Source organism: Acanthaster planci, linkage group LG01 (genome assembly GCF_054643075.1).
Source record: "Acanthaster planci isolate LZ-2023a linkage group LG01, COTS_SCS, whole genome shotgun sequence".
In the NCBI taxonomy this organism is placed as follows: Eukaryota; Metazoa; Echinodermata; class Asteroidea; order Valvatida; family Acanthasteridae; genus Acanthaster; species Acanthaster planci.
Window position 1 is genome coordinate 9,040,191 of NC_141777.1, and position 26,968 is coordinate 9,067,158.

General features: G+C 40.3%; 1 protein-coding gene across 29 annotated transcripts in view; it reads left to right on the plus strand.

Annotated features, from left to right (window-relative positions):
- The first annotated feature begins 209 nt into the window (after positions 1–209).
- Positions 210–26,968, plus strand: part of LOC110979269 (1-phosphatidylinositol 4,5-bisphosphate phosphodiesterase beta-1-like) — a 107,822-nt gene continuing 81,063 nt past the window's right edge. For 4 of the 29 annotated variants that reach the window (XM_087145351.1, XM_087145327.1, XM_087145339.1 and 1 more), the window contains exons 1-2: positions 211–1,094; positions 13,195–13,272. In XM_087145351.1, the coding sequence (XP_087001477.1) occupies positions 996–1,094; positions 13,195–13,272 (177 nt within the window). In that variant the 5' untranslated portion in view covers positions 211–995. Of the gene's footprint in view, positions 1,095–13,194; positions 13,273–26,968 lie in introns of all 29 variants that reach the window. The other 25 variants (XM_022234916.2, XM_087145450.1, XM_022234918.2 and 22 more) reach the window with 12 other exon arrangements.

Consider the following 26,968-nt stretch of genomic DNA (forward strand, 5'->3'; position numbering starts at 1 on the left):
CATGCACAGGTATACATGTATGAAGTTCATCCTTCCCTCTAACTCAACTCCGTACCTTAGGCCCTGAGCTACCAAACTCACTAGTTCACGTCCATTCGCTACTATACGTACGTTAATCACACAAAGACGTCAACAACAACATTCTCAGAAAAAAAAAAATGAAAAAAAAAATAAGATTACCGTTATTATTAGATTGTCAAGGTCAATTTACCACCAGTTTATGTAGATCGTCGGGTTGCGAGCCAAGAGGAGAGGGCGTAAACCGATGCATGTACAAACTAGGCACGAAAGGCCATGCAAACAAGCAGCTCGCTAGCTGGCTGTTGTAAAAACCGCATGCTACCACCAAACACCACTCACCCGATATCATCTCCGTATCACGCAGAACTGGCGGTCATCAACACGCGCTGTACCAGGAAAGCCAACATCGATCTCTGCCATAAATCCATTGATTGCTTTAACACTGAGCTGGTTCGACTGTTTTTATGCGATACGCCTCCAGCGAGATGGAAGGCTCCAAACCCAGTCTGAAATAATCCAGTAACGACGTTGTACCACAAGAACGAGGGCAGAGTGGATCGTGGATTACCACTTTTTTTTTTATCAGGACCAGGCCAGCAAACATTGTCCCACCTGCTGCTACGGTGCAAGACTAGGACTAGTAGGGAACGTATCGCAAGACTTGTGTCGTGTGCCAGGCGGTGTGTTCCTGACGTGTCAACCCGCTCAGTCATCAAACTCAAAGACTTCACAACCTGATGAATGCTCTGCCGCCAAGTGTAACTTGTATGTGTTGAGAGGAGGGGTACGGTCGCCGTCTTGCAGTGGATAAAAACAAAAGCTGAGTCGCCGCTGACGAAACGGGCATTTTGAGGGGCGGAGAGCGATATGTGACCGGGGCATGATTGGGTGTTGATTAGTGCCACGAGCGGGGACTTCCGCATTACTTGTGCCGAGTGAATGCCCGTGGACACGGCACCGCAGTCGACATCAGCATGGCCGGAGCAGAAACCCACAAACGGGTGTTCAATGTGGGAGATGTGGAAGTGCCAGACTGGATGAGCAAAGGAAACAAGTTCATTAAATGGGAAGAGGTAAGGGTATTTATGACCGACGAATATTAAGTTTGTCAGGTAGCCGTAATGAGATGTTACTGAATGCAAACTGCAGACCGCGACTGCTGCAGTGCGAGTGTATGACCATAGAGAAAGGTCCTTTCTCCATGGTATGACCATGGAGTGTGATTCTACCTCCATGGTATGACAGACTGAAAAACATCCCCTACAGTACCTCGAAAGATTTGTAAACTCTATAGAATTTATACACAACCAAGGAAGTGGCATGAGGATGCATTCATTTCCTTTTTTTCTGTTTGCAAGATTCTTCGGACACTTCGGGTGTGATGTACATGTATTCTAGTTTCATTTAAGTAAATTTACCAAATAGAAATCTGTACATTTTTGAATGAAATCTTGATATTGGGTATTGATATTGAACAATCTACCCTTGTAACTGACTGCGCGTATACCACGAACATGAAATGGGGGAAAGAGTGCATACATGTACTAGTATACGGACAGCACTTGAGGCCCTGTGCACAAACCTACAAGACTTGTCTAAAAAAAAGCTTTTTTTAAGTAATTGCCTCAAAATTTTCTTAGCTAAATTTTCAATTTTAGGGCATGTTATCACTTTCTGATGGCTGTCATAGCATTTTAAGGGAACATTAATGTTGTCCATACATGCAACTCTTTCCGAAATATATTTTGTTGAAACTCAAATTTTCTTATTGTATTACACCTCAAAGTAATTTGCATATTAAAGTATCCGGAGAATACCAAAGACAACCCAAAGAAAACTCTGAAACTGTTTGTTTGCTTAAAAATATATATTATGGACTTAACTTGTCAGGATTTGTAACTAAGCTGTGGCTCACTGTGTGGCAAATTCCGTTGTCATGAATTCGTTGGACATTTAGTTTAGAACTGAAGCTGAAATTGCTTTTTAACCCTGCCATTTTAACCATACATGTACATGTATGGAGGATACATTGTTCTGCTTGTACATGTAATATGACACATACTAGTACACATTCCATGATACATTGTACAGTGTTTTTTATTATTATTTTTTTTTGTACTGTGCATCAACCACTTCCAGAAAGACTAAACTCAAAACACCAGGGTTGGAACCTGACGCAAAGATAAACTCTGAGAATGCTACTTGTAATATTAACTAATATGTATGGTGTAGGTGCTGAAACTCAAAGCAATTCCTCAGTGGGCATCAGAAATATTACAACATCTTCAAATTCAGTTTTGCCTTTCAAGGATTTTTCCCATCTGAATTTGGTGTCTGCAGCATCCAGAAAAAAAGCCCAAACGGCAGGTTTCTTGTTCTGTGAGGCTCAGGACAGAGGGGCCCCATTGCACTTGTTGCCCCATCCAAGATTGCCAGAAATGCTCTTAGATAAAGCCCTTGAAGCTTTTATCAAATCATATTCCAAGTCATTCAATATGGTCTGTGCCCCTGTCATTGTCAATGCCATTTTAATTTGAATGAATGCCAGTAGTTCAAATTGCCTTTGATAAGAGCACTCCAGAGTTTCACCCCTATCAACCTCCAGAACTGAAAATTCAACCTGTTCAGGGACAGATTTTGTGGACAGGGCTGTGGAATTTCCAGTGTGCTCAATAATATTAAGAGGGTACAAATGATCAATGCAGCAATGAATTTTGTCATAAGCCTCAAAAAGTATGTTTTGCAAAAAACAGAAATTCAAATACTGAGTCACATATTGACATTTGTGACAAAATCATTACAAAACTGTGTGCATTGCCTAAATCTTGAATTTGAATTTTTAAGGGTTTTTGTAACTTTCCTTGAGATTGTATTGAACTTAAATCTTTTGTTTTAACTCATAAATTATTGATAATTGTTTTTTTCAGTTTAAATGGGAGAGAACATGGTCAAAAGGTTTTTGTGTGAGGTTATTTCTGTTAATTTCCACAATTTGTCTGAAATCTTTTTGGACAGGGTGAGGCTTCAGGGAGCAAATGGATGTTCATGGGAACCTGTAATCAATGCAGAAACGTAGTTGTTTCTTGAGACCTGCATAAAATTTACATAATTATGCAAAGCATGACATTATACTGGTACTTTCTTAATATGACCAGATTTTTGGACGAACCCTTTGCATCTACACATGCACATGTATGTGTATCGTTCTTGTTCAGTGCACTGAAGGTTACAAAGCAGTTGTTTTGGGCCTCTTTCCACCCTGTGTGGTTGAATGGAAATGGCACTAAAGTTGTTCTTGTACAGATAATACAGTACATTAATCATACATACACCTATACATGTACATGTATAACACACATGCAACATGAAGATTTAAAATCTTCACGCCTTTTGAGATGCTTTTCAAACTTTTTTCATCACGGCTGCTTTCGCTGGTAAATTGGAGGCCGTAAATTATGACAGTTAACTTGATAGATTCAGCAGTTTATCAAATTACATTGCTGGATGCTGATCCATGCGTATGCTTCCCCTGGAGAAGAATTCTGAGAGGAGTGTTGGCTTTTGTTGCAAGTTATTGTGAGGGTAATGTTGTACAGTGAAGGATACGTGCAAGGTACATGTACATGAACCGTAGCTCCAGCACTCAGTAAGTGACTGGTACTGCTTTGAACGGTATGGTACATGTAAGTTACTACAGTGCTGGATTGAATGATCTACATGTACATGTTTATATGAATACAGTGTTTACATGTACATGCAAAAGTCTGTTACAAGGTCATTGTAATATTGAAATCAGTGTCCTTTTTTTCCTTTTTACTTTGAGCACTCCTTTATTGTTGGCAGCCTTTTTTCGGCAACATTCTGCACATGCCTATCTGTACAGTGGACCTTATTCCTGAGTAAGCCATTTTTGGCTTTCCCACATAACGCGAAAGAGGCTTTGTTTTTTACTTTTTTTTTCTTCTTCTTGGTCTTCCTGCACTTTTTCTCGCCACCTCTTTGGGCATTAAACAAAGTCATAATTATGGCCTGGAAACTTTACGCACTTACATGTAAGTAACTCATAGCAAAGGTCTTTTCGGAAACATGACTTCATAATGATGTCATCACCTGATTAATTATGGAATTTAAAATATTCAATATTTTCCAATTTTTGTACACCTTTTTCATCAGCAAGACTTACGCCCTTTTTTTTGATCTGACACAATGCATATTAGGTCCACACTCAGTCCTCAGGGTAGACAGGGTCCAAGAACAAAATTGTCATTGTGACATCACAGCGTGTCATGTGACATGGCATTTAAGGTGTAAACTTCAGAGGCCTATATCTCCTGAAGTACACGTCTGATTGGGTTGAAAGTTTGCAGATATTTCGGAAGGGATGTATTCAGGGGTGCGATTTCTCAGCTTTTTAGTGGATTTCAGCTTTTTTTGTTTTGGATTTCAGCTTTCTCTCCTCATTGGCTGTGTACAAAAGTATAGGAGATTTTCACAGTTCAGCTTCTTTATGCCTTTTTTCAGCTGTTTTCAGCAATTTTTTTCATTGGTCAATCTCAGACCTGTTTATTGAAGACAAAAACGGATCACATGTGATGATGATGTCATCAGGAACCAAGTCTTGTGACATTAAATGCGCAGTCTTTAATTTAAAGCCCATATCTCCTGAAGTACATGTACATGTCCCATTGGGTTGAAACTTCGCAGATTGCTGGAAATGGAAAGGTTCTGGGTGCAAATTGACCTTATGTGATGATGACCTCATCGAGTGACAAGTCACATGACATTAAAAGATGCACTCTTAAATACCCTTTAGTTGGTGAAGTTCATATCCCATCAGGTTGTAATTTTGCAGATAGCTAGAAAGGAAGTGTTTTAGACAAAAATTGTTATCTTGTAATGATGACTGTATGAGTTGAAAAGTCATGTGATATTAAAGGTCTGTTCTCGAAAGCCCTATTCTCTTCTTCCTCAAAACATTCAAATGCGGAAAAGCCCTATGCTCTGTTCTCAAACAGGTGTAGACTTCTTGTCGATCTTGTTTCTCGTATTTGTGCTCTAAATCTTTAACTGTTGAATGGGATGATGTCAGCCTGTCTTAGGATTTCTGAGCGTTCCAAGTCTCCCTTTCTCTTTTTTTAATATGAATAAGACTTGTGTGCATCAGAGTGGGAAATTTGTCAGGAACTTTTTTTTTCTGTTTTGATGCTCTCAAGTTTCAAAAGCGAAAAGTTTACTTCACTTTCAATTTCAATTTGACTGACTTAAGAATTAGCTTTGTTCGGACAATCCCTGTAAGCAGACAGCATTAAGCCTACTGTCTACTGGTACCTCCTTATACTGCCGCCTTCTGTTTGTACTGTACATGTATGTACTATACAGGTTACGTGTCTGTATAACTTACATGTGTATTTTGATATTCTCTAGACAAGTATTTGATGAGTACCGACATTGAAAACCTCACTTTGTAAACAATACCTGAGTCACACTGCACGACACGACATGTATACAATGTTCATGCATTTGTACATGATCTTGCATTCTCATTTACACCTACATGTACGTTCCAGTAGGTGTAATGTCAGTCATTTGTTAATTACCACGTAAGAAAAAACTTATTGGGTAAAAGAACAATTCAGAAAGTGTTAAAAATCCCCAGCAGCTTTCAAGACACCAGATGAAAACACATGTACATGTATCATTACATACTAATGAAAATACAGCCCTCTTTAAAATTAATGCGACAGATGAACAGCGGAATGAAATTGAGGTGAAATAAAGGGGGATTTTTCTGTAAATTTTGGGCTGCCCATACAAATTGTAGGCAACATAAGTGGTCTGTTTTGAACAAGGCCATTTTTTCTTTTATCAGTTTACCCACTCTCACTTTCGTCCTAAATCCCAGTAATCACCCCCCCTCCCAGTTTTACCGCCACCCTGTTGGTGCTTCATGACGTCCTGGTTATCATTGCATTGCGTCACCTTTCTCTTCTCACGGGCTACATTTGTCACAACCAGTGTGGGCGTAGAAGTAATGGTTTCTGCTCGTGCCCAATGATGGGCCAATGGGGCATGGATCGCCAGTACCAGGAACAATTAGTTGCATTTTTCACAGCCTGTGGACAAATTGCTTCAGGTGGGAGGGTATTTCCCTCAAGGTTGTTTAAAGAGGCAGGACTGTCTTTGGATTCGTGGAACTCATCTTGGTCTTGTGAAAAAGTACTGGTACACTCAAGGTTATTGGTTTGCTTTTGTGAATATGTTCTGGGATACAGTTTCTTTAATCTGAGGTAATGATCACGTGACCGTGTTCATGCACTGTTCAAAAGGTGTTCTTTTGTTTTGTTTTGTTTTTCCCAGTTGTTGTATTGCATACAAAAATATCTTTTGAGCCGGAGTGTTTTGGGGCCGGTAAAAGATGTCTTTTAAATAAGTGAAACCCCCAAATAAAAATTACCTGTACATGTAATTTAGAAGAAGTTTTTGGTTGATAAGTTAGCGAGATGTGTCAGAAGGCAACATACAGTATAGATACAGATACAGAAAGGAAAGAAGAAAGAACATACTAGACAAAAAAGCTAGTGTGTTGGCATTTCATTTCTTTTCAAGTTTCAAATGTCAGCAATCTCATTTTGTAAGTTAGCTTTATCATTAAAACTTAAATGTAAGAATCCCATAGGAAGGCACAAGCACGAAATAACTAATGCTCAAAACACATATCGTGCCTTGCAACACAGCAGTCAGCATCCCCCATAAGTTGGTTTGCAGAAAAGCACAAACAGCAAACTCGCATTCAAGAGACACTAGCAACCAGAACACTTTAATTTAAGATCACGCTGACCAGGTACATCGTAAGCCCCTGGAACTTTGTGTACATACATTGCATATTGGCCTGTACTGTGCATCTGTTTTACTGTCATCCACCTGTATGGTTAGTAATGCCCGTGACGTGAAATAACTAATGCACACAGCATATGTACATGTATTGGTACATACACATATGTAACTGAAGTGTAGTTGTACGGTTAAAGAGGAATTTGCCCTAACCCTTCCAACCTGATCTGTACTTTGGCCTATATCAGTAATGTTAGCAACAGCTGTACCTTTCACACTGCTGTCATTTTACATGTACATGTACATCAACCGACCACACTGGCACGTTTGCCCCGTACGCTTTTTTTTCAAATACTCTGTTGTAAATCTTTTTTTTTATTTCTTTGATCGCATTTTTGAGGTTAAAACTCTTCGTGGTTTGCCCTTAACGTTTTTTTTCTCACTTGCCAGCCGGACCAGCAGTGATGGCTTTTTACTAGTCTGCCAGCATTTTCACTAGTCCGCGTCTTCCCCCAAATTTCACCATTCTTTTTCGGCAGTAGTGTTTTCTGCTCCCACATCATGCATAACAGTGTGCACTCGGTGCTGACTGTTGTTTAATTGTTGATGAGTAATCATAAATGGCCATGGGAATTATGAATTTTCAGAATGTTCATGATTATAACTCTACTCAAGCAAATTAAACACACAGACAAGGGGTTACCGGCTGAAAATGGTTTGTTTTATTCACAATCCAAGAGACGGAAACATGTATGTTCTATGCAGTATCACATGTACAGGCACATACTGTAATGTATGCAAGCCTGGCAAAATGTACACAATGTACATGTACATGAAGTTGAACACGGTTATGAAGAGTTGTACGTCATATTTATAACAAGGACAATGTTAGGTCCCAAATCTTTGTGTTTCTTTTTTTCATTACTGTTTCATTACTGATAATGCAAGGTAACTTTTTAACAAGGTTATCAATGAAGTCCCAAGGACCTTGTTATAATGTGTTCCACTGTACATGTACATGTGTTCGTACGTGTTCGTTCTTGACTGTGTCTAGTACCTGTTGCGTGCAAACCAAACATAAAATCACAACCGTGACATCGCTGGTGTCACAACTACATGTAGGCCTACCAATGACCAATCAGAAAAACCAGTATTGCATATTCATAGCACACGTAATGCATATACACACGCACTACACACATGGCACGTCATGCATGTACGCGTGGGATGCATATTCATGAACTTACATGTACCTCTGTGAGTGCAATGCGATGCATGACAGCACATGCCGACTTAGATCTTGTACGCAGAACCAACGTCAAGTCATAGCGTTGTCGAGATTCCAGCCATATGGCCGGAAGTACAGCTAACGGCTGACAGTTAGGCCACATGAAAAAAATATTTAGTTTAGCATCAGCTCCGCCTCAAAAAATCTTGCCGTGTGCTTGTGGATTTTTTTTCTTTAAAAGTAGTCTTTTTTTATGTCCTTAGCCTTCCCCCGTAGTTTCTGCAATGCCTGCACAACCTCGTGCATGCCAACGTGCGACCTGAGTACGTACACACAATGTCATGTGCACTTCTGTGCACGAGTCAGGAGTGAACATGGCGCTTTCCAGATCAGCATGCATTCTCGCGGTCGGAGGTTGTTCTGTTTATTACATTCACTTCTGGGCAAAAGGGCAGCTCCCCATTCACTTTGTACAGGGATTTGCATGTTTTCCTCCTTTTTTTGCTGCAACGTGATAAATATAACTGAAACCTTTTCGGTACAGTGTTGAAGATATTCATAGCGCATAAATAGTGAAATATCAGGCACATTTGATATAAAGGTTAAGAGTTAATCAGATTTTCCCCATAGACGGCAACACTATTTTTGCCCCTTTGAGTTTCAGGTGTGAAATATAGAATAGCCACCATTGACCAATCAGAGAGAAGAATCAAGAATCAGTGACGTCATTCTGACCGCGAGAATACCAAAGTATTAAAAAAAAACCTCCTCCCTCATCGTTTTTTGCAAATACAACTGATGCTTATTTTGTTTTTTAAGTGGCCTTATGTGCGATCGCGCAGCATGGGCATTGTGGAACAGATGTTTTAACGATTTACTGCTTCTTGACACTCCTTCATGGACTTCAGCATTACTTCTGCTTAAATTAGCTGGTACCAGGGACCAAAATAGTCTTGGTTGCAAAAGGTGGTGTTTTATTTGGTTCAAAAACCAGCATGCAGCAGCAGCTACAGGACATGGATCACGATCAACTATTTCGCCGCTTATAATTATTTCAGAATATTGCTTTACTCGACAGCCGGACTACCCAGATGAGGGCTTTTGCTAGACCGCCGCATTTTTTACTCAAATTTGGCTAGCGGACCAGTGTTAAGGTCGAACCCTGCTCTTCATTGCAGGTTTTTTGTTTTAGCACTTTTGAAGGCTCACAATGTAGTCCTGAGTTCCTACCAAAATGGTTGAATCTGAAAAACGTTAACTGAGCGTTGAAAGGGAAGTAATGTAACAATGTACATTGGAAGCAAGTAACATCAGCACCTCCTCCTTGCATTGTCAGCATGCCCCTCTTGTGTTGATACCCCATTGGCTTGTTTGTGACATTGCTTTGCGTACACTTTTGCATCCTTTTGAATCGTGATAAAAATGTCAACCAAGGACAGTGTGCTAACCCGCCGGTAGGACCATCGTATTCTTTGTTGATTGTGAAGCTACACTGTTTGTAAACTCAGGCAACAGGTGTTTAGCGAAATTAGATGACAGGCCACAAGTGGCTGCGCATCTGACCTCGATAAATTGGAGACTGAACATTGATGATGTCCGAACATTTTTGTTTATTTAATGTCACCCTCTGCCTAGCCCAGATGTACAGTATTATCATGTGTGAATCTCTCTTCTTTGCAATTAAACAAAAAGAAAAATTCTTTCAGTAATCGCCCAAACTGCATTGTACGTGTAGAAGGTAATAAAGGTTCTCAGCATTGTTATCATCTTATGATTCACATAAGTGACCTTATTCACATGTCGGCCATAATGAATTGAAAGTGAGGCCAACTTTATAAAAGAAAAAAAATGAAAGTGAAAGCAATGAAATAAAAGTTCATTACATTTTTATGTCATTTATGCTGATAAATAATTTACAGTTTCTGATTAATTATATCTACATGTTTTAAGCCAAATTAAAAAAGTTAAAGTGAGGCATAAGACCCAAAACAGTCTGGCGACACTCCATTTAACAGATTGCAGTGAATTGGATTCTGGGAACACGATCAAAACTGGCTTCCCAGTGAATAAGATCTATTACACGTACGAGCAATAACATGCCTTATTATCTGCGTACAAAAAAAAGGAGCAGTGACGTCCTCAGAGTTCTGCCGGGGAAATTGTGGTGTGAAAAACAGTAAAACAGACATGTTGATGAATCTTACGAGGCCCTTTGAGCGTTGCCACGGCAATTGGGCTGCGCTGCATCTTCACCGAAGCTGCCCACCTTTGGGTTTGGGAATTCAATCAGCCTACCGTTGCAAAATTCATCTGGATAATGTTTTGGGGAGGGAGGTTACCATGGCATTTATCCTTGCAGCCGCTAGTCAGAATTTGACATCAGTTTGAAGGGAAGCCTGTGTAAAAGGGAATTCTTGAAATGATTAGGTTTTAGATGGTAATTTTTGCAGGTTTTTAATGAGGCTTGTACGCAGAGATGTAATTTCCTTTGGGATTAATAAAACAACTATGAACTATGGCATGCAAATTTTTAAAGCAAAACCAGGAGCAGGATCATGGCCATGTTAGAGAGGATTTTCTTTTTCTTTTAAAATTTCTTTGTAATTATTCTGACAAATTCCTATTATGTTTTAAAAATGCAGTACATTGTACCAAAACACACTAACTTTTGGACCACTCTAACTATAATGTGATTGTATTGTCTCATGCACACATTGTTTATCCAGGTAAAATAATTTGTTAGGTTGCTCTTCAATCTGGGAAAAATGACCAGCAGAAGTGCATGCACAACAGTGGTTGACTTGGCCTGCTACATGTTCTCATATAAGAGAACGAAATACTGTAATCACAGAAAATTGGCTGCCAATAGCTGAGACTGTGCATAGTGTGCATAGTATAAAAATGTTGTCTGTCCAAATAATCTGGCGTTGACGACAAACACTGTGGCTTGTTTTGATGACTGCCATATGCACTCATTCTTTGTTGACCATCTCATGCTGAACCAGTCACTTAGGCTATCCCCAGAGTATGAAGTGACTCAGTAAATGGGAATGAATTGTTTCAAGCTCGGTACCATTTCAGTATGTTTGTACGTCACCCAGGAGAAATGCAATACCATATCGACTTTGAATTTATTGAATAAATGGATCTAGCCATTCAGGGTAGCCCCCTCTGCCATATTTATCGGACAGAATTGTGCATAGATTAGGGAAATATTAATGTGCTGTAAAGGTTTTGGCATGTGCTTAATACAGATCTGTTGTCCAGAATTTGTATTACCGGTAAAAAGGAAAAGAGTAAAATCTAATGGCTTGTCATCTCACTTTCCAAGACAATATTGCAGTAGTTCTGATAAAGGGCCATTAGTTGGATCAGGTGATTTTGAGCTCACATATCATAAATTGCCACAATATCAAATGAAAAATCAGCCATTCTGCATCACCTATCGCTATATCGCTTTTTGGTCACAGACGGCTTATGCACATGCTTGCTTCATGTGCACACCAGACTGTGTTGCGCACGGATGAGTGTTGAATGCTTCATTAGGGTTGGTGAATGATTTGCGGGCCGAAAAACACCCAGGCCTAATTTCAACCTCATAAATATTTCACATAAGGATGACATGTAAAAACAGCACACTTTATTAATAACCATTATTTATTTGTTTCCGATATTATTCATAAAGGGCCATTTTATAGTAAATGGGTGTTTTCTTTTCATCTTTTATTTTAAGTGTATTTAAAGTATGATTTCATTTTACTATACTGCATGCACACGTGTGTATGCTCGTGCTTCCATGCATCTGATGTTGTAGAGTGGCTGGTTGAATGTCAATTTCAAACACTACATGTAGCAATTTTTATTTTGCTCAAAGTCTAGAGAATAAAAAAACAAAGCCACCTGGACACAGAATTTATAACTGATCATAGTTCATTGCCTCGGCCATTACCATGCAGACTACATGTACATATGCTTACATGTACATTCATGTGTGTACATGGACATACATGTACAGTATGGTGTGGAGCGGAGAGCTTGTCGGTAAATAGCTACATGCGCAGTGGATCCTGTTGCCATGGTTACCTTCCACCATCGAAGACAAGAACCGCCTCGCAGATATTGAATTTTCCCTTTGTTTTGGACTGCGTCTAATTTGCTGCAAGACCTCCTCCATGATTGGTTTTCAACCCGAAAAGAAAACAATCCCTAGTGATGTGTAGGTGAGAGACTCCCGCGGGGCTGTGCAGGTTGAAGGGGGAAAGGGGAGAAGAGGATCCCTGGCATTGAAGATTGCTCATCAGCGACCGTGTCGTGGAGAAAGTTCATGGAGAAAGTTGGAGTGATGTCAATGACAGCTGATCTTTGATCACCTGTTCTCCCCTAGAACAAACTGGTTTGCAGGCTCAGCCATCTTTGACCAATATTAGGTTGCCTCTTGAATCAGGGCTCAGACAGTGGCAAATGGATGCCAAGCGCACACATGTACGTACATGTACCGGTAACCGACTTTCTGACAAATTAGAATCTTTGTTCACAGGCGACACGCGATCAATACAACACAAATTCCAAGATGGCAGTATCCACATTTAAGTATTAAGGCGCATTCATTTCGATGTGATACTTCGTACAAATAAACCTTTCATTTGTTTTATGATATTGCCATTTGTGCATAAATTTCAACCATAATTAGCAAGTTGGTAACCAAAATGGCACATACATGTACATGTACATACATGTGCATGCACATACCAGTACTGTGTTTATCTGATAATGAAACCTACCAGGGTATGAAAGTGAAGGTAATCGGCTCTTACTTGATGCATGGGCATAATATATATTTGTACAGTTACATGTACCATTATCTGTTCCTTTTGCCTTGTTAATCATGCATTTTTTTCATTTCCTTTCCACTTGAGTTTTGAGCTGCGTCTTTCACAAGGACAGGGACAGTTTTGAGCTGGTTTGCTTGGTTTTTCCTTTCTGGTTTTCCTTTGATTTGAAAGTAAATTATACACGTAAGGGTTCTGTGGGGATCAGGAAGGACAACCACAGTGTGTAAAGAGTGGAAGTTTAAATTGGCTTTCTCTTTTTTTTTTTGGTTTAATTATTGTCAGGAATCAAGCACAGCAACACCTGTGACACTGCGTGTGGACAAGCATGGGCACTTTCTGTACTGGAAGAACCAACTGAAGGTATGTGATCTGTACACATAGAAATGCTGCAACAGCACCTGTTACATGTATCTTAGCCTAGGGCCCAAGACACCTTTGGCAGTTCTTCAATACGATATTCGTGCAGCGTGTGGCGCATAATGCGATTCCACTGTGACAGCATCCTCTTTCGTGGGGTACCAGCCGCTATGCACACACGTGTACATATGTGATGTTAATCGTTCATTTATGGGAATGCGCTCTGTTGTCACTATGCAACAAACACACAGCCAGCCTGATATTTGTGGTTACACTAAGAACTACATGTACTGCTGGGAACGTCTTGGAACGAAGACTACTGTTATCTTGAAGCACACAAATACATGTAACTTTACTTTGATGTACACAGCATTCCACTGTGACAGTTCCCAAACAGCATTCGGCAAGAAATGAAAGCAACGTTGGACTTAATAGTCAACCTGCCTGATAAATAAGGCCAGATAATTACAACATTTTGAAACACTCACCTGTAACTTTCTGGAGTCCATGTCATTCCACTTTGACTGAGTTAAAACTTTGCACGTGCATAGCACATAGTCTCTGAGTTTTGGCCAATTAGTTTCAATAAAATTCTTCATTGCAGACTTAAGTTCTGAAGAAGGAAATCCCCCCTCACATACTGTGGCGCAGGTCCTTGTACATGTACCCATCCCCTGCACACATGCACATACACAAGGCACTAGTTTGGAGAAAAAGATTCACCACCTGAGTTGGTAATTGTCAATGAAGCGCATTTGTCAAAGGCATCACCAGTGTACTAATGGTGCTAATATAAATTGTGGCGCATACAGACCACTCTAAGTTAATTGATGGTTTGACGTACATGTACCACACTGAGCTTTCTCCTTCATCATGTGCAAAGACTTTGATTGGATAATGGTTTCACATTAGATAGGGATCTGGAATGAAAAAAAATTGCTTCTTTGTAATTGGAAAACTCAGATCTTATTGTGTTTTACCTCAAAGTGACAGGCGCCCCTGATGTACATGTACTTTTACCTAGAGATGATTTTTATAACGAAGAGCCATTGATAAATGTGCAATTGAAAACCTTTAAACTTTCTAATGTACATGTAGTTGTCAGCCTGTGGAATTTCTGCAGCACTCCCAGACGGAAGCAAATTTTGGTGCTTTCATATCAGGAAGTCAGAATTTCAGACATATGCTTACATTATGAACCCGTACAAGCTGGTACCAGGTGCCTTGGGCCATTAAGACCAAATAAGGCTCTTCGAGAGGTTCAGTGATTTTTCTTTTAAATATTTGTTTTGCTCAATTGGTGTGCCGAGAGATACCACGTGTATTGGCTATTGACACTCACTGAGATTGCCCCGCCAGGACCACAAGCCCTGCAGTGCAAAGACATATGAATAGATGGACATGTAAATGTGCAGACTGACTCCACCACGAAATTTGCCCTGTCCTGGTATTCAAAATGAAATGCATGCGGACAGTCAGCACCGTCAATATTTGCAGATTTATCACAAAGTTCCACCCCTGCACACCTAACGTGTCTTGCATCAGCGGCGCTTGTGTGTATGTGTCGTGAAGGATATTACCATTGCTTGGGCCTTGGGAAATAAAAGCAAAAAAAAAACAAATCCTCTTTTTTCTTTCCTGCCAGCTTAATGTAGTCCCATGGATGAAGCACTTGCTGAATTATACACAGGCAATGTTTTGACAGACGGATGTTTTAGACATGCACGTACATGTATACCGTACTTCTGTGCTTGATAAAAGACATTGAGTTTTACGAATCTGAATTTCTTGAATTCCGGTTTGTTTATTTTTCCGTAAGTCCAGAGCATTCTGTTGTCAAACGTTCAGTTACAAGAGTGTCTGTTCTTACATATTATTTATGCCAGACAAACGTTACATGTGCATCACAAATCAGTTTTACTACCCATGTGCCGCTTTCCAAATCTTGGAGGCATCAGTCGTTAATAATCTGTGAGAAGAATTTCTGTCATAAGTGCTCATGTGGTTTTACCACTGCTCCAGCCGTGGTGGATTTGTTGGAGCAGGAAGCTGTAGGTGCCATAGGACAGCAGACATGTTACATGCACATTACATGCATATTCATCCAGGGGCAATTCCATGCCAGTGCTAACACAGATGAAAAGTGGAATCTTAATGAAATCTTCAGAATGCAAGCACCCCTGGTATTGTGTCAAATACTGATACCACCATATTTGAAAAAAAAAAAGTGTCCCAATTTGGGGATAAGTCCATAACCCTCAGTTGAAGGAGTGATTAGTTAATTCATCCAACACAGAATACTATGAATATATTATACTAGGGACTCCCGGTACATGTAACCGTGAGTTGTACCAAATGTGTAAGATTTACTTTTGCCATAAGTACACATGTACGTGTTTTTGCCAAAGTGCATAATACTATGAATGTAGTGCCTGTCATGGCAGAATTCCCCTCATTTAATGAATCTCTTGACTTCACTGAATTCAAGGCAATGCCCATTTGCTGTTGACTCCTTTGGTGTTAAAATGCCACACCCTCTCTCTAACAGCAATCAACACCTGCCATGCATAAAGAAAATGCCTGTAACCTGCAGTACATGCACCCCTGTATGTTGATATTTCAAACTTCGGAAGCGTGGCAACCAAGGTGCAGCGGAGGGTGTCATGCATCCTCCTGGGGTTAACCCCAACCCTCTAAGGTGTATCTAAAATCGTATTGACATCAGAGATTTCAGGTCTGTTTGGTTTACTTAAAAAAAACAATTCCACACCATATTAACAAATCCTTTTGTTTTTTATTGCCAACACTGGTACATCAAAGGAAATAAAAACTGCGCGATTGACATAATATGAAAAATGACATTTTTTGTCCTACTTACTCTGTTTTCACCACCGACATTTTGCTCTATGAGCATTCCTATTGTGCTTTCAAAATGTCTACCCCATTGTGATTATGCAACTCTGCATCACCCCCCCCCCACTGCTTCAAGAGTAAATTAAATCAATTTGTGATAACTGTGAGATACATACATGTACATGTAGTACTGGGACATAAGGCTATGTACAATACACTGTGGTACCATTTTGTTTTCAGTGTGTTGGGATTTGTGGGTGGGGTCACACCAATCAAGTGGAAAAAATGGTGTGTACATTATAGTGCTCTGAAATGGCATGACAAACAATTTAAATCAGAGTTGGACAATGGATAATTTAAATGTACAGTCCATCATTTGTCATTTTGGTCTTTCGAGGTAGCAAAATTAATCAAAAGAAGGGTGCCTAAGAACAACCCAGATGAAGTTTCAGCTCAGTGAATTCTGTATACTCGTTCGATAGGATTTCCATTTTAGATCAAAACTCACTGAGTCATGTTTTTAAATTGCACCTGAAATCAGCATCTGGGACACATTCTCATGTTTAGTTGAATGTAGCTAATGTACATGTACGTGATGTCACACACTGAACCGTAGAATTATGCCGGTTGTACCAGGCATGCGTCTGTGTCCACCCTTATATGCACGCCTCTAATAGCAATTATTTAAAGAAGATAAGAAAAATGTGTCCAAAATGAATAATTTCACCAGGAGTGTAGTCCCGTAACCATCTTTGAATCAAGTACGGTGTAAGCCTGGTTTCCATATCTATGTAAAGAGATGCACGGAGTATTGCCGATGAGTCCCCGACAGTACGCAATGGTACGGAAACACTTTATCCTGACTAACGCAAACATTGATGCAGACAGTCAGGAAAGTTTGATCGGTTTCAACTTTGCCGACTGTCTGCATTGAGTTGCCAGAGTAAGCCTATACAGACACGCGCTGGCATGACAGGCAAACAACGATGTCCCTCTCGCTAATTACCACTCCTTTTGCCCATAGATTTTCCCCATATTACAAATGTATGAAGAAGCCCCAATTGTCAACAAAATAGCTAATCATAAACGAAATACATCAACCTAGAATATCAGTTTGGCTTCAAGGGGCAGTATTTCCAATTACAAAAATGCATTTTATCAAACATTTCTCAGTTTCAGACACCATTTTGTTCAATTTTTTGGTGGAGTGACATCACACAGCATCTCTTCTGCGGCTGTCTGCATCTTGATGTCTTGCTTGCCGTCTGTGTTCATTACGACCATATGGAAGCCAGGTTGTTGTAGATAACTGCAAATGATGGACTGTAACTTTAATGTGTAAACATGCACATTGACTTGGGATCCTAAATGGCTTCTAAGCTGCAGGTGTCGCAACTCACTCTGGGCATGGGATTATCAATGCAGTTGCAGTCCTGTTCCCTCTCTTGCACTGTGTGCAGACCTAGACCTCTGCAGCCAAGCATCGACATGAAATGTACAGCTCTTTAAAATTAGGGCCTAGTGCCTATGGGTAGAGAAGGGCCAACGGAATACTGGTGCTTAGCACCTAAGGAACACTTAATCTGGCCCTTAGATTAATCCAAGGAGATGGCAGTACTGCATTGGGAGGGACTGGTACCACTCTCACGTGCTCGTTCTTAAACTTCAAGGTGTGTGTTATTTAGGCAAATCACAACATCTTATTGGTTGGAGAGGGGATGTCTTATGCTGGCTACCAACTAAGACATGTATACCCCCCACCGTGAAGCTGTGTGGTGGGTGAAATCCACTCAAGTCAAAAGCTTATGTCTCATCACTCTGCCTGCCCTGAATACAGGTCCACACTCCACCTGAATAAGGAGGCAAATTGATGGTGCTGTCACAGAAGCTCTTGGGACAATATGCACACCACATAGGCGCCAAAATACATGCATGTACTGAAGTTGAAAGTTGCCACTTAAGAAACTTGATTAACCAATACAACACAAATTTCATGCTGAGTCGGAACCAGCCTTTACACCGATTATCATATTAGGATTGGGATAGTTTGAGGAAGAAAAGCGTGAGTGTAATGTCTCCGACAAAGTGACTTTTTATGATAAGAAATCATTCATCACATGTAAGAAAGATGTCAGTTGTGTATCTAAATGCAAATACACATGTGGTGTACTCTGGCGTTATCCAACTCTGAATTTAAAAATAGAAATTCATAATTTTTTTACTCTCACTATTAAATTTTTTGTAGGGTCCCTGGATGTGAAGATAAGCATCTTTGCTTAAAAGAATGCAGATGTGTTGACGTAGGTGCAGTCTGTATATCAAATAAGCTGTGCTTGTATTATCTTGTGTAATGTGTGATAGAAAAAGCCAACTTTGCTTTCTGATATTTTTAGTTCGCATGGTTGTGTTTATTCAGTTGCTGTGCCAAGAATGGGACTCATGAAAATGATGATTGTCAGTTTAGATGTTTGGTCGTTGTATATCAGTTTGGATTGGAAAGTCACCGTTATTTGAGGCTGGTTGAGGAAAGAATTATCTTTAAAACATCTCTCCAGAGAAGAGTTTAAAAATAAATGCATACATAATGGATGCCTGACGAGTGTAACTTAAATTAAAGAATGAACCGTGTTCATTCTTTAGATCAGAAGTGTTGAAAGTGACCTGATTATAATCAGGTGAAAAATTGGTTAGTTTTGTGCAAAGGGGTGGCCTGAATGGGAGATGAGAATGAGGGAATGCGGACAGCATTTTCAAATCGAATTCTCAGTTGAATTGACCTGGATCCAGACACCGTACCTCTGCTGTCATATGCACAAACACAGACGTGCCCATGGACAGCGGTTTGGTTTCTGTAGGTATATTCAAGTCTATTCAATTAGTTTAGCTCCTGGCCTCATTTTAAATATGTTAGCGCTGAATGAAATTGTGAATTGTGGTGCACAAGGGAGGTTTCTGTGGTAACAAGTTCCATAGAGACACCTTCTTCATCATGCATAGCTAACCATGTGTAATGTTTGGTTTAGGTCAAAAGCCGTTAGGAAGCAAGAAGGAAGCTAGGGCAGATATAAAGCCCAATTTCTTTTTTAGAGGGCAAAACTTTTGTTTTTTATGTAACCTTTGAAAAAGGAAGGGAAATTGAATAAACAAAAAAATTCTCTTTCTCTCTTTGTTTAATTTTTTTTAAATACTTCTGCTCCCTTTATTGGGGGGGGGCATGGTCATGATCTCTTAGGGCCCCTTGGCTCAACCCCTGGAAGTAGGGAAGATGAGAAGATGAAATGTTTTGTGAGGTTTGTTAGCCTTGTCCAAGGCAGTCACAGCATGCATGTACTCTATCGGTGTAGCAACTCCAGTACGCTACGGTACAAGCACTATGGCTAACCCACAGATCAAGCTATGTGGACTGACACAACATACATGTACATGTACATGAACAGTATCGTACATGTACAGGATGTGTACATGCACATGTACATGTATGTAGTGCAATGCATTCACGTGTGGGTGCTGGTACATGTACATGTCATACGTAGCCGCACAAAATCTTGAGTTTTCCATAGGTTTGTGCACAAACATGGATGCACCGCCCAGCAGGCATTACTTTGTATGCGAGTCAGCGCTCTAGTTTTTATATGTAGCTTTATATATGATGTATACACAGCATGTATGCACCATACCCAGCAGGCCAGATTCACCCAACACCTTGGTCAAGGCTAGAGCTTTATGTGTTATCTACTGTAATTGCGCCATCGTCAGAAGTATGTTGACTTGTGCAGTTTGATTTAAATTGAATAGACCTCTCGTAGCCACGTTTATATGTATGTCGTAGATAAATGCAACTTCATGTTTGCACATTGATACATACATGTATGTATTCTTATTTTGTGGGCTTTAAAACATGATGAGGGTTAAAATAGGGGTGGGGGACCTCTGTGCTGCAAAACTCGGTGAAAAATTCAACTATGGGATATTGTTAAAAAGTGCAGAGAAAGTGGTATCATGTACTGTAGGTCAGATGTGGTTAAACATTTTGGGGGAGGGGCCTAGAGAGAAATTCTTAAAGTCAGATGTCCATCATGACAGGGATGCCTTGCTGGTGCTTTCCTTGTTACGAGGGGCCCCTTCTTTTCAAAATGACCCCCCAATTTCCATTACATTTTGATGTATCTCGTGCATGTATTATTAATCATGCAGTCGACAAAGTGATGTCTAAATCTCACTTTTTATTCCATGTATGTATGATTGACACACTCATTTTTCAAGGAGTGCATGTTTTTTATTTTTCCTTTTTATTTCCTTGATACATGTAGGTTAGATTATCAGCAGTTACTAAGGTGCATTGTCAAGGGGTTGTAATGGCTACCATTAATACATGTAGCAATAATTTACCATGCTAAGTGAAAAGATGCCAGCAAACAATCAAACATACATGTGTAAACGTATTATGCAGATTGTCAGAATTTGGTTCATGCCCAGCATGCATGATGACAGTTAGTTATACCTTAAGACAGCGACATTGTGAACTACATGTAGTTTGAGCAAAATGGGTTGACCCGGCCAGGTGCATGTAGCTAATACACTGCATGCATTGGTGCGGAACCCAGATGATAATCCAGCCCAGTGCTGTTGTGTACCAGGAACAAGCAGTGTGCATGCAGTATAATTGTATGTACATGTACATGTACGTGAGTATATGCTGCAGGCCCCCCATTATTGCTTTATGCCAGGGCCCTGGAGATCAGCCAATAGGTACTTTGCCTCAGTATTGGACCTACAAAACAATAGTCCATCACAAGTCTTTTCACAAGACCAGTTGTAAACAGGGTGAACAATGCTAGAAGAATGCTTTTGTCATAGTTGGATAGCTTGGTGATTGACTTTAAGACTTGAGTGACTTGTGATGGGTTTGACTAAATACCACACTGCAGGAAAAGTGGAGGGGGAATGGGAGCTTTTCAAAATTTTAGGCTGACAAAAACACCACAGTGTGTCGTGCACAATTAGGGGGACATAGTTACACGTTTTTAAGTCCTTTGGCGTAAAGTGGTTTAAACCATAGTTCAAGCACGGGTCCATGTAATCCAATTTCATTTCACAAATTCTCACAACTTTTTCAACAAGGAAGCGAATTTTTCTCTGCAGAGTGCATAGCAAAAATAAGCAGTTGTATGTATACAATTTTCACGGTAGTCTGTCATTGTGAAGCACGCGTGTCAACAGGCTTACACTTACAGAGCTATCAGGTGAGCTTGATGTAGTGAGCCGTAACAATGACTTACATGCAGTGTGAGGCTGCAGCACTCAACAGCTCCATGGTGTTGGTGCTGGTACCCCGCATGCGAGGTGAAGTGGCCTTTGAAACATAGGTGCCCAGGGCCTATAAAACATGTCAACTGTGCCTTGCATGGAAGCAGGACAAGGTCACCAGCCACACCATGAACATTGCTTATGATTGTGATTATACATGTAGTTTGCTCATTTTTTTGTCATGTGGGAGGTTAAAAATGCACTGAAATACCCAGTGATTTTAACATCGGTCTTTCATCATTGATACCAGTACAAGCCGGGCAGTCGAGTATTTTTTTCACATTTTTATCGTCAAATTATTATAACGTTTTTGTACAGAAGAAACAGTGAAAGCTTAAAAGCTTAAATTCTGTACGAACATGTGTATTGTAGGTACATACATGTACATGTAATTTTTGAGATGGTAAATGTTTGACAAACAGCTGCTTCATATTCACTTTTGTAATGGTGTTGGTTGTAACAAGTTCCGGTCCATTAAAGTTTATGACATACTGTCCGTTTTTTTGCTGTTTTGTTTTGTTCACCACTCCCCAGGTTGTATTGTATTGTTGTGGCGTGGTCCCTGGTTACATGGTGTTTTAGCTTTAATGACTTCTGGCTAGCACCCCCCCCGAACAAAGATATTAACAAATGGGAAGAGCCACCAACATGAGGCTGGATAGCTCAGTTGATAGTGCACCGGTCTGGTATTCCAGTCAATTTCTTTGTTCACCTGTAATCATTTGTAAGCACCTAGTCGGTTTCTCTATAGAATATGTTCCAGTTATTTTCACGAAATTTGACCCCGGATGGTGGATGTGCAGAAAAATACAAGGTCATGAATATGGTATCACAAGGATATGAGGGGCGGGAACAAAGCACTCATTTTGCAATGAACTAATTAACCATTAACCAGAAGGTTTTTTAAAAGGAAAATTGGTGATATTTCATCCCCTTTCATCTCTTTTGCCCCGAGGCTCCCCTTCCCTTTTAATTTCCCAGGGAGGGAGGGGAGGGGGAAGCTCCCCATTGCGTCCCCTTCACAGTACCCAAAGTCATGGGTACACAAACAGCTTGGACCTCTTGTGGACAGTATTATTTTGGCAGGAAATGTTGGCATTTTGAAAATTGAAAGATATAGGGGCCACCTTCTGGTATAGAGCCAGTTGATAACGCTGAGTTATTTGAACAATATGATGGGGTACGGTACTTCTCACTGCAATCTTATATTTTTCTGCAATCTCACAATTTTCAACACTCGGTCGCAGAGCAACATTTACAGCCACAGCAGGTCATAGTGATGGCAGGGCAAAGTTCAAGCTCAACACATGGTCTGCCTTGGCAGGCTTCTGGAACTGTTTTTGCGAGCTTATATTTACAGGTATTTTACAAGCTTGTTTAAAAAATGATGCTTGATCAAAAAAAGACTTAAAATTCATAAACATCAAGGATACCAAGCTCATTATCTTTACAATCAACAATTCAACTTTGTGTAATGATAATGCACTTGATATGATATAAGTTTACATGTCCAAACAGTTGTTTTCTGGTATCTTTCATTTAATTGTAACAAAACACCGCACCCATGGTTGGAGCTGTGCAGATGTGAAATTTACGCCAGCCAGGATCAATTTAGGACGGGTTTAAGATTTCATTTTTACCGGATCTCAGGGTTCATGGTCAGGCATTGTAACACACTTTGTACCTGCACATGCATGTACTTTTTAGTGCAAGTATTTGAGGTCAAGTCCGAGGCGATCTGGCTGCATTGTGGATCCACTACCTTGACTTTTTTTCTGGTTGTATAGTCACTGTAGTCCAGACTGCCTGATCACTCATACATGTACACGTACATGTACATGTACACTACACATGTACCTGTACGTGTAGTTGTGACCAGGTTGGAACATCCATGAAAGGAAAATCAGCCTGCTGTCTACTGTATTTTTTTTGGTCCACTGTCCAGAGAAAGATTGCAAATAGCAATACGAGTGGGTTGCTATGTGTACGTGCATTACCCTGGTGTCTTTTTGGCCACCTGTTCATTGTGGGCATGTTTGAGACCCCATTCACATACAGAGAACCACACCTACCTGTACGCACAGGCCCACATGTACATGTACATCTGGGTATGCACTAGCCTTTACTTAAATGTTGCTGCTGCTAAATCAAAGCTTCAGCATACTATACGTAATAGTTAGGACCGACAGGAAAGGGGAAAAACAGGTCTACCCTCTGCTTATACGCACGACACAAACCGGCCAGCGGACCCATCAGTCTTGATGGTTGATTAGTGAGACTCCATCTGCACTATTAAGCCCGAGGTGGGTTAGAGCCCCACCTGATTACTAAGGTTGTAGATTATTCTCACAAGTCCTTGGACATCACTGAGTATACAGCATTATGAATACATGTAGGTGAAGGGAAAACCAAATTACCATGATTACTGGACTGTGAAAACCACCAATGGCAATAGGCATACCAGTACATGTACATGTACATGTATGTGTGAGTGATTGCCATGGACTGCAGAGCAGTGTGCACAATAAAAGTGTATTGGAGTTTGTATAGAAGTGCTTGATGTAAAGTTGGTTGAAGGTCATTTTCAAGAATTATGCCCTCAGTGGATTTTTCATTTTTCATTTTTATCCTTTCCACTGCACTGCAGCCTTTTGTTCATTCAGACACTGGGTAACTTGTGTTTACGTGTATGTGTATCTGGGAATTTTTTGTGCTCAGCCGGGATTGTAAAGTAAATTGTAAGGATTTCCATTACATTTTGCTGAGTTTGTTGAATAAAACTCTAAACAGGGTTGCTCAACCTCAATTCAAATTTAACAGACATCAAAGTGTAGTGGAAAAGAAGAACTAAGAAATATATCCATGAGAAAAACAAATTCCACTCAAGGATTTTTGAAAGAAAGACGTAGATGTATGGATCGGTGACCCTTGCATGAAAAGATAAATCAAAACAACAATCAAATAACATTCTCCCCAACAATCAATTTAAGAGAATGTTCCAATTTCAGGAATTGGAGGCAGTACAAGATCACAGCAAATCTTGTCCCAGCGTAGATTGAATTTTAATTAATTAACAAGTGCCTATCCTGAACTGTAGCAGCTGGGGTAATTGGATTGATGGAGAACACTCCTACATGTGACATGATCGAGAACAAGGCCAGGTACATAGTACAGAACCCCCAAGTCACAGTCAGTCATGTTCAATGTGCCAGCCTGCCAAAACGAGGGTAATTACCCACTTCAAGTTCTGTAACACGCCTCTTGTACAAGCAATCTTTTCCTGGTTGACTGTTGTCAACCGACGAGTGGCTGATGGTTTACGGAGACTAATTTTAGGTACAGAAGGAGCTCTTAAACCCATTTCTGCATCCGGAAATTTCTGTGAAAGATAATTACACCAACATCCAGTATTTATGCCAAGCTATGCAAAAACAAAGTGCCAAAGGGTGGACAGAAAAAGTACACAAAGGAGCAAAATAAATTCATGCTGAACATCAAGAGCCAGGTGGTGGACTCAAGTGAGTTAAATACATGCAATATCTTTGGTGGATAGAAGTGCTCAGGAGGTGTGGAGATTGTTTGCAAATGACTTTTTTTCATGATACCGCTCAGTGTGGAGTGTGGAATAGGAGGACACACTTTACAACCAAGCATTCCCAAATTTGTATCCTTGTGGAGACGTGGCTTTGTTCAAATGCTTCGAAATACGGTGCCTTGTGGAGACTCCGGAGAACGGGTTGAATACATGTAGGTCTCCACGGGGAATTTCCAAAGGTATATAGGTCTCCACAAAGATTTCACGAAACTGGTATTTGGAAATCGCTCAAAAAGGAGAAACTTTTAATGAAGAAATTTCAGTCCAGGAGAGTGATTCATGTTGAAATGGGAACATTTTGAAAACAGCGTTTCACACGGGACCGTATTAGTACTGGAGTGCGCATACCAGTGTGTATTTACAGTTCCGGTGCAGCAAACATGTCACATGTGCCAGGGCTGATAATGCATAGGGGGGACCATTTCATTTGTTAGGACAGGCAAACATTTGTCGCATAACATTTTGTGGTTCCTACAGCATTTACCGGGTACATGTACGTGTTATGTAGTTGACCATTGTTTGTTTCACCGTGTGCGTAGTCCCTGTAACTACATGTACAGAGCTTGATGTAAAATTATGCAAGGGGATGCATAACTTTTATATCAGTGCACACAAACAAGTATAGCCCTGTGTAGGTTGTAGACACATGGCATTTAGGTGTTGGTTCAGTCTGTTTCTGTAATTGTCACCATTAGGGGCATGATTTCTCAGGTTTCCTCTGGATTTCAGGATTTTCAACTCAGAAAATCTGGATTTTTAGAGTTTTAATTATTTAGGTTTCGCCATGCTACTTTTTCACTTTGTACTGAAAATAAAGTGTGTAAGATCTACCAGTACGCATATTTAATGATGGCCATTTGAGAGAAAGCTCATGCCTTGTTAGCTACAGTATTAAATGTCTTGAGTTGTCCCCTTGAAAGGGGGAGTTTCTTTTCATTTGATAATCTCACCCATGAGTCTGAGTGGCAACAAGCGTCAAATTCTAGACGTAAGACCTGTTCATCATGTTGATAGACATAAGTTAGCATCACTGAATATACAGAGGGAAGTAGCTTTGGGAAGAGCGTTATGGCTGTGCATTACCAACAGACCAAGGCCTGTGCTGTGACTGAACCCTGTTTCACCCATTTGCCCATATTTGACCTTGCTCATGATCCTCTCAGTACACAATTGGGTAGGCGATAATTGCACATTGTCTTCGCTGCCTTATTGAATAGACTCCGAGTTAATGCATCACAGAATCAGATGCGACAGTTTAATTGCTGATGACTTGACGGGGTCCCATTGAAAAGCCAAAATGTCAAGGAAAAGGGCCTGGCACAGGGAGGAGTGCATGTATCCTCACTGCTAGATTGCAGTCAATCAATAAAGTCATAATGTAGTTTAGCTGCGTAGCGGTGCGTGTATGAAATAATCATGAAGCGGTGTGTTCAGTCCTCGGGGCTGTACACTATGCGTATATTACACCTGTGCTCCAGGGATGGTTGCACAGCATAATGCAGGATATAATTTTAGGTTTTGTTGGCAGGGAGATCGGTAATAAACGGGGGTGCTTGTGTGAATTTTGGATGTTTGTATATTTTTTTAGTTTTCTTTAAAAAAAATTTTTATTACACATATTTAGAACTTCCCTCCCAGGTCTCTGCACGAAAACAGTCCTGCGGACTAGGTTGCAGGTGGACTAAATTCCACAATGTTAGTTTTTGCAACAGCCTTTACTGGACTTACATGGCTATGTATGCGTGTAGCTCCCACGTCTGACCATCAGCCGTCGTAATATGTGAACAAATTCACATCAGTTACATACAGTTATTGTGAGTGCTTTTACTACGTACTATTCCTGCAACTAGGATTTGAAAGCCAGGTCTGCCAGGGTACAAGTTTTTGCACGCATGTTGTACACACATGAGAAAATTCCTCTGCGACCAGTCAGCTGAGACTAGA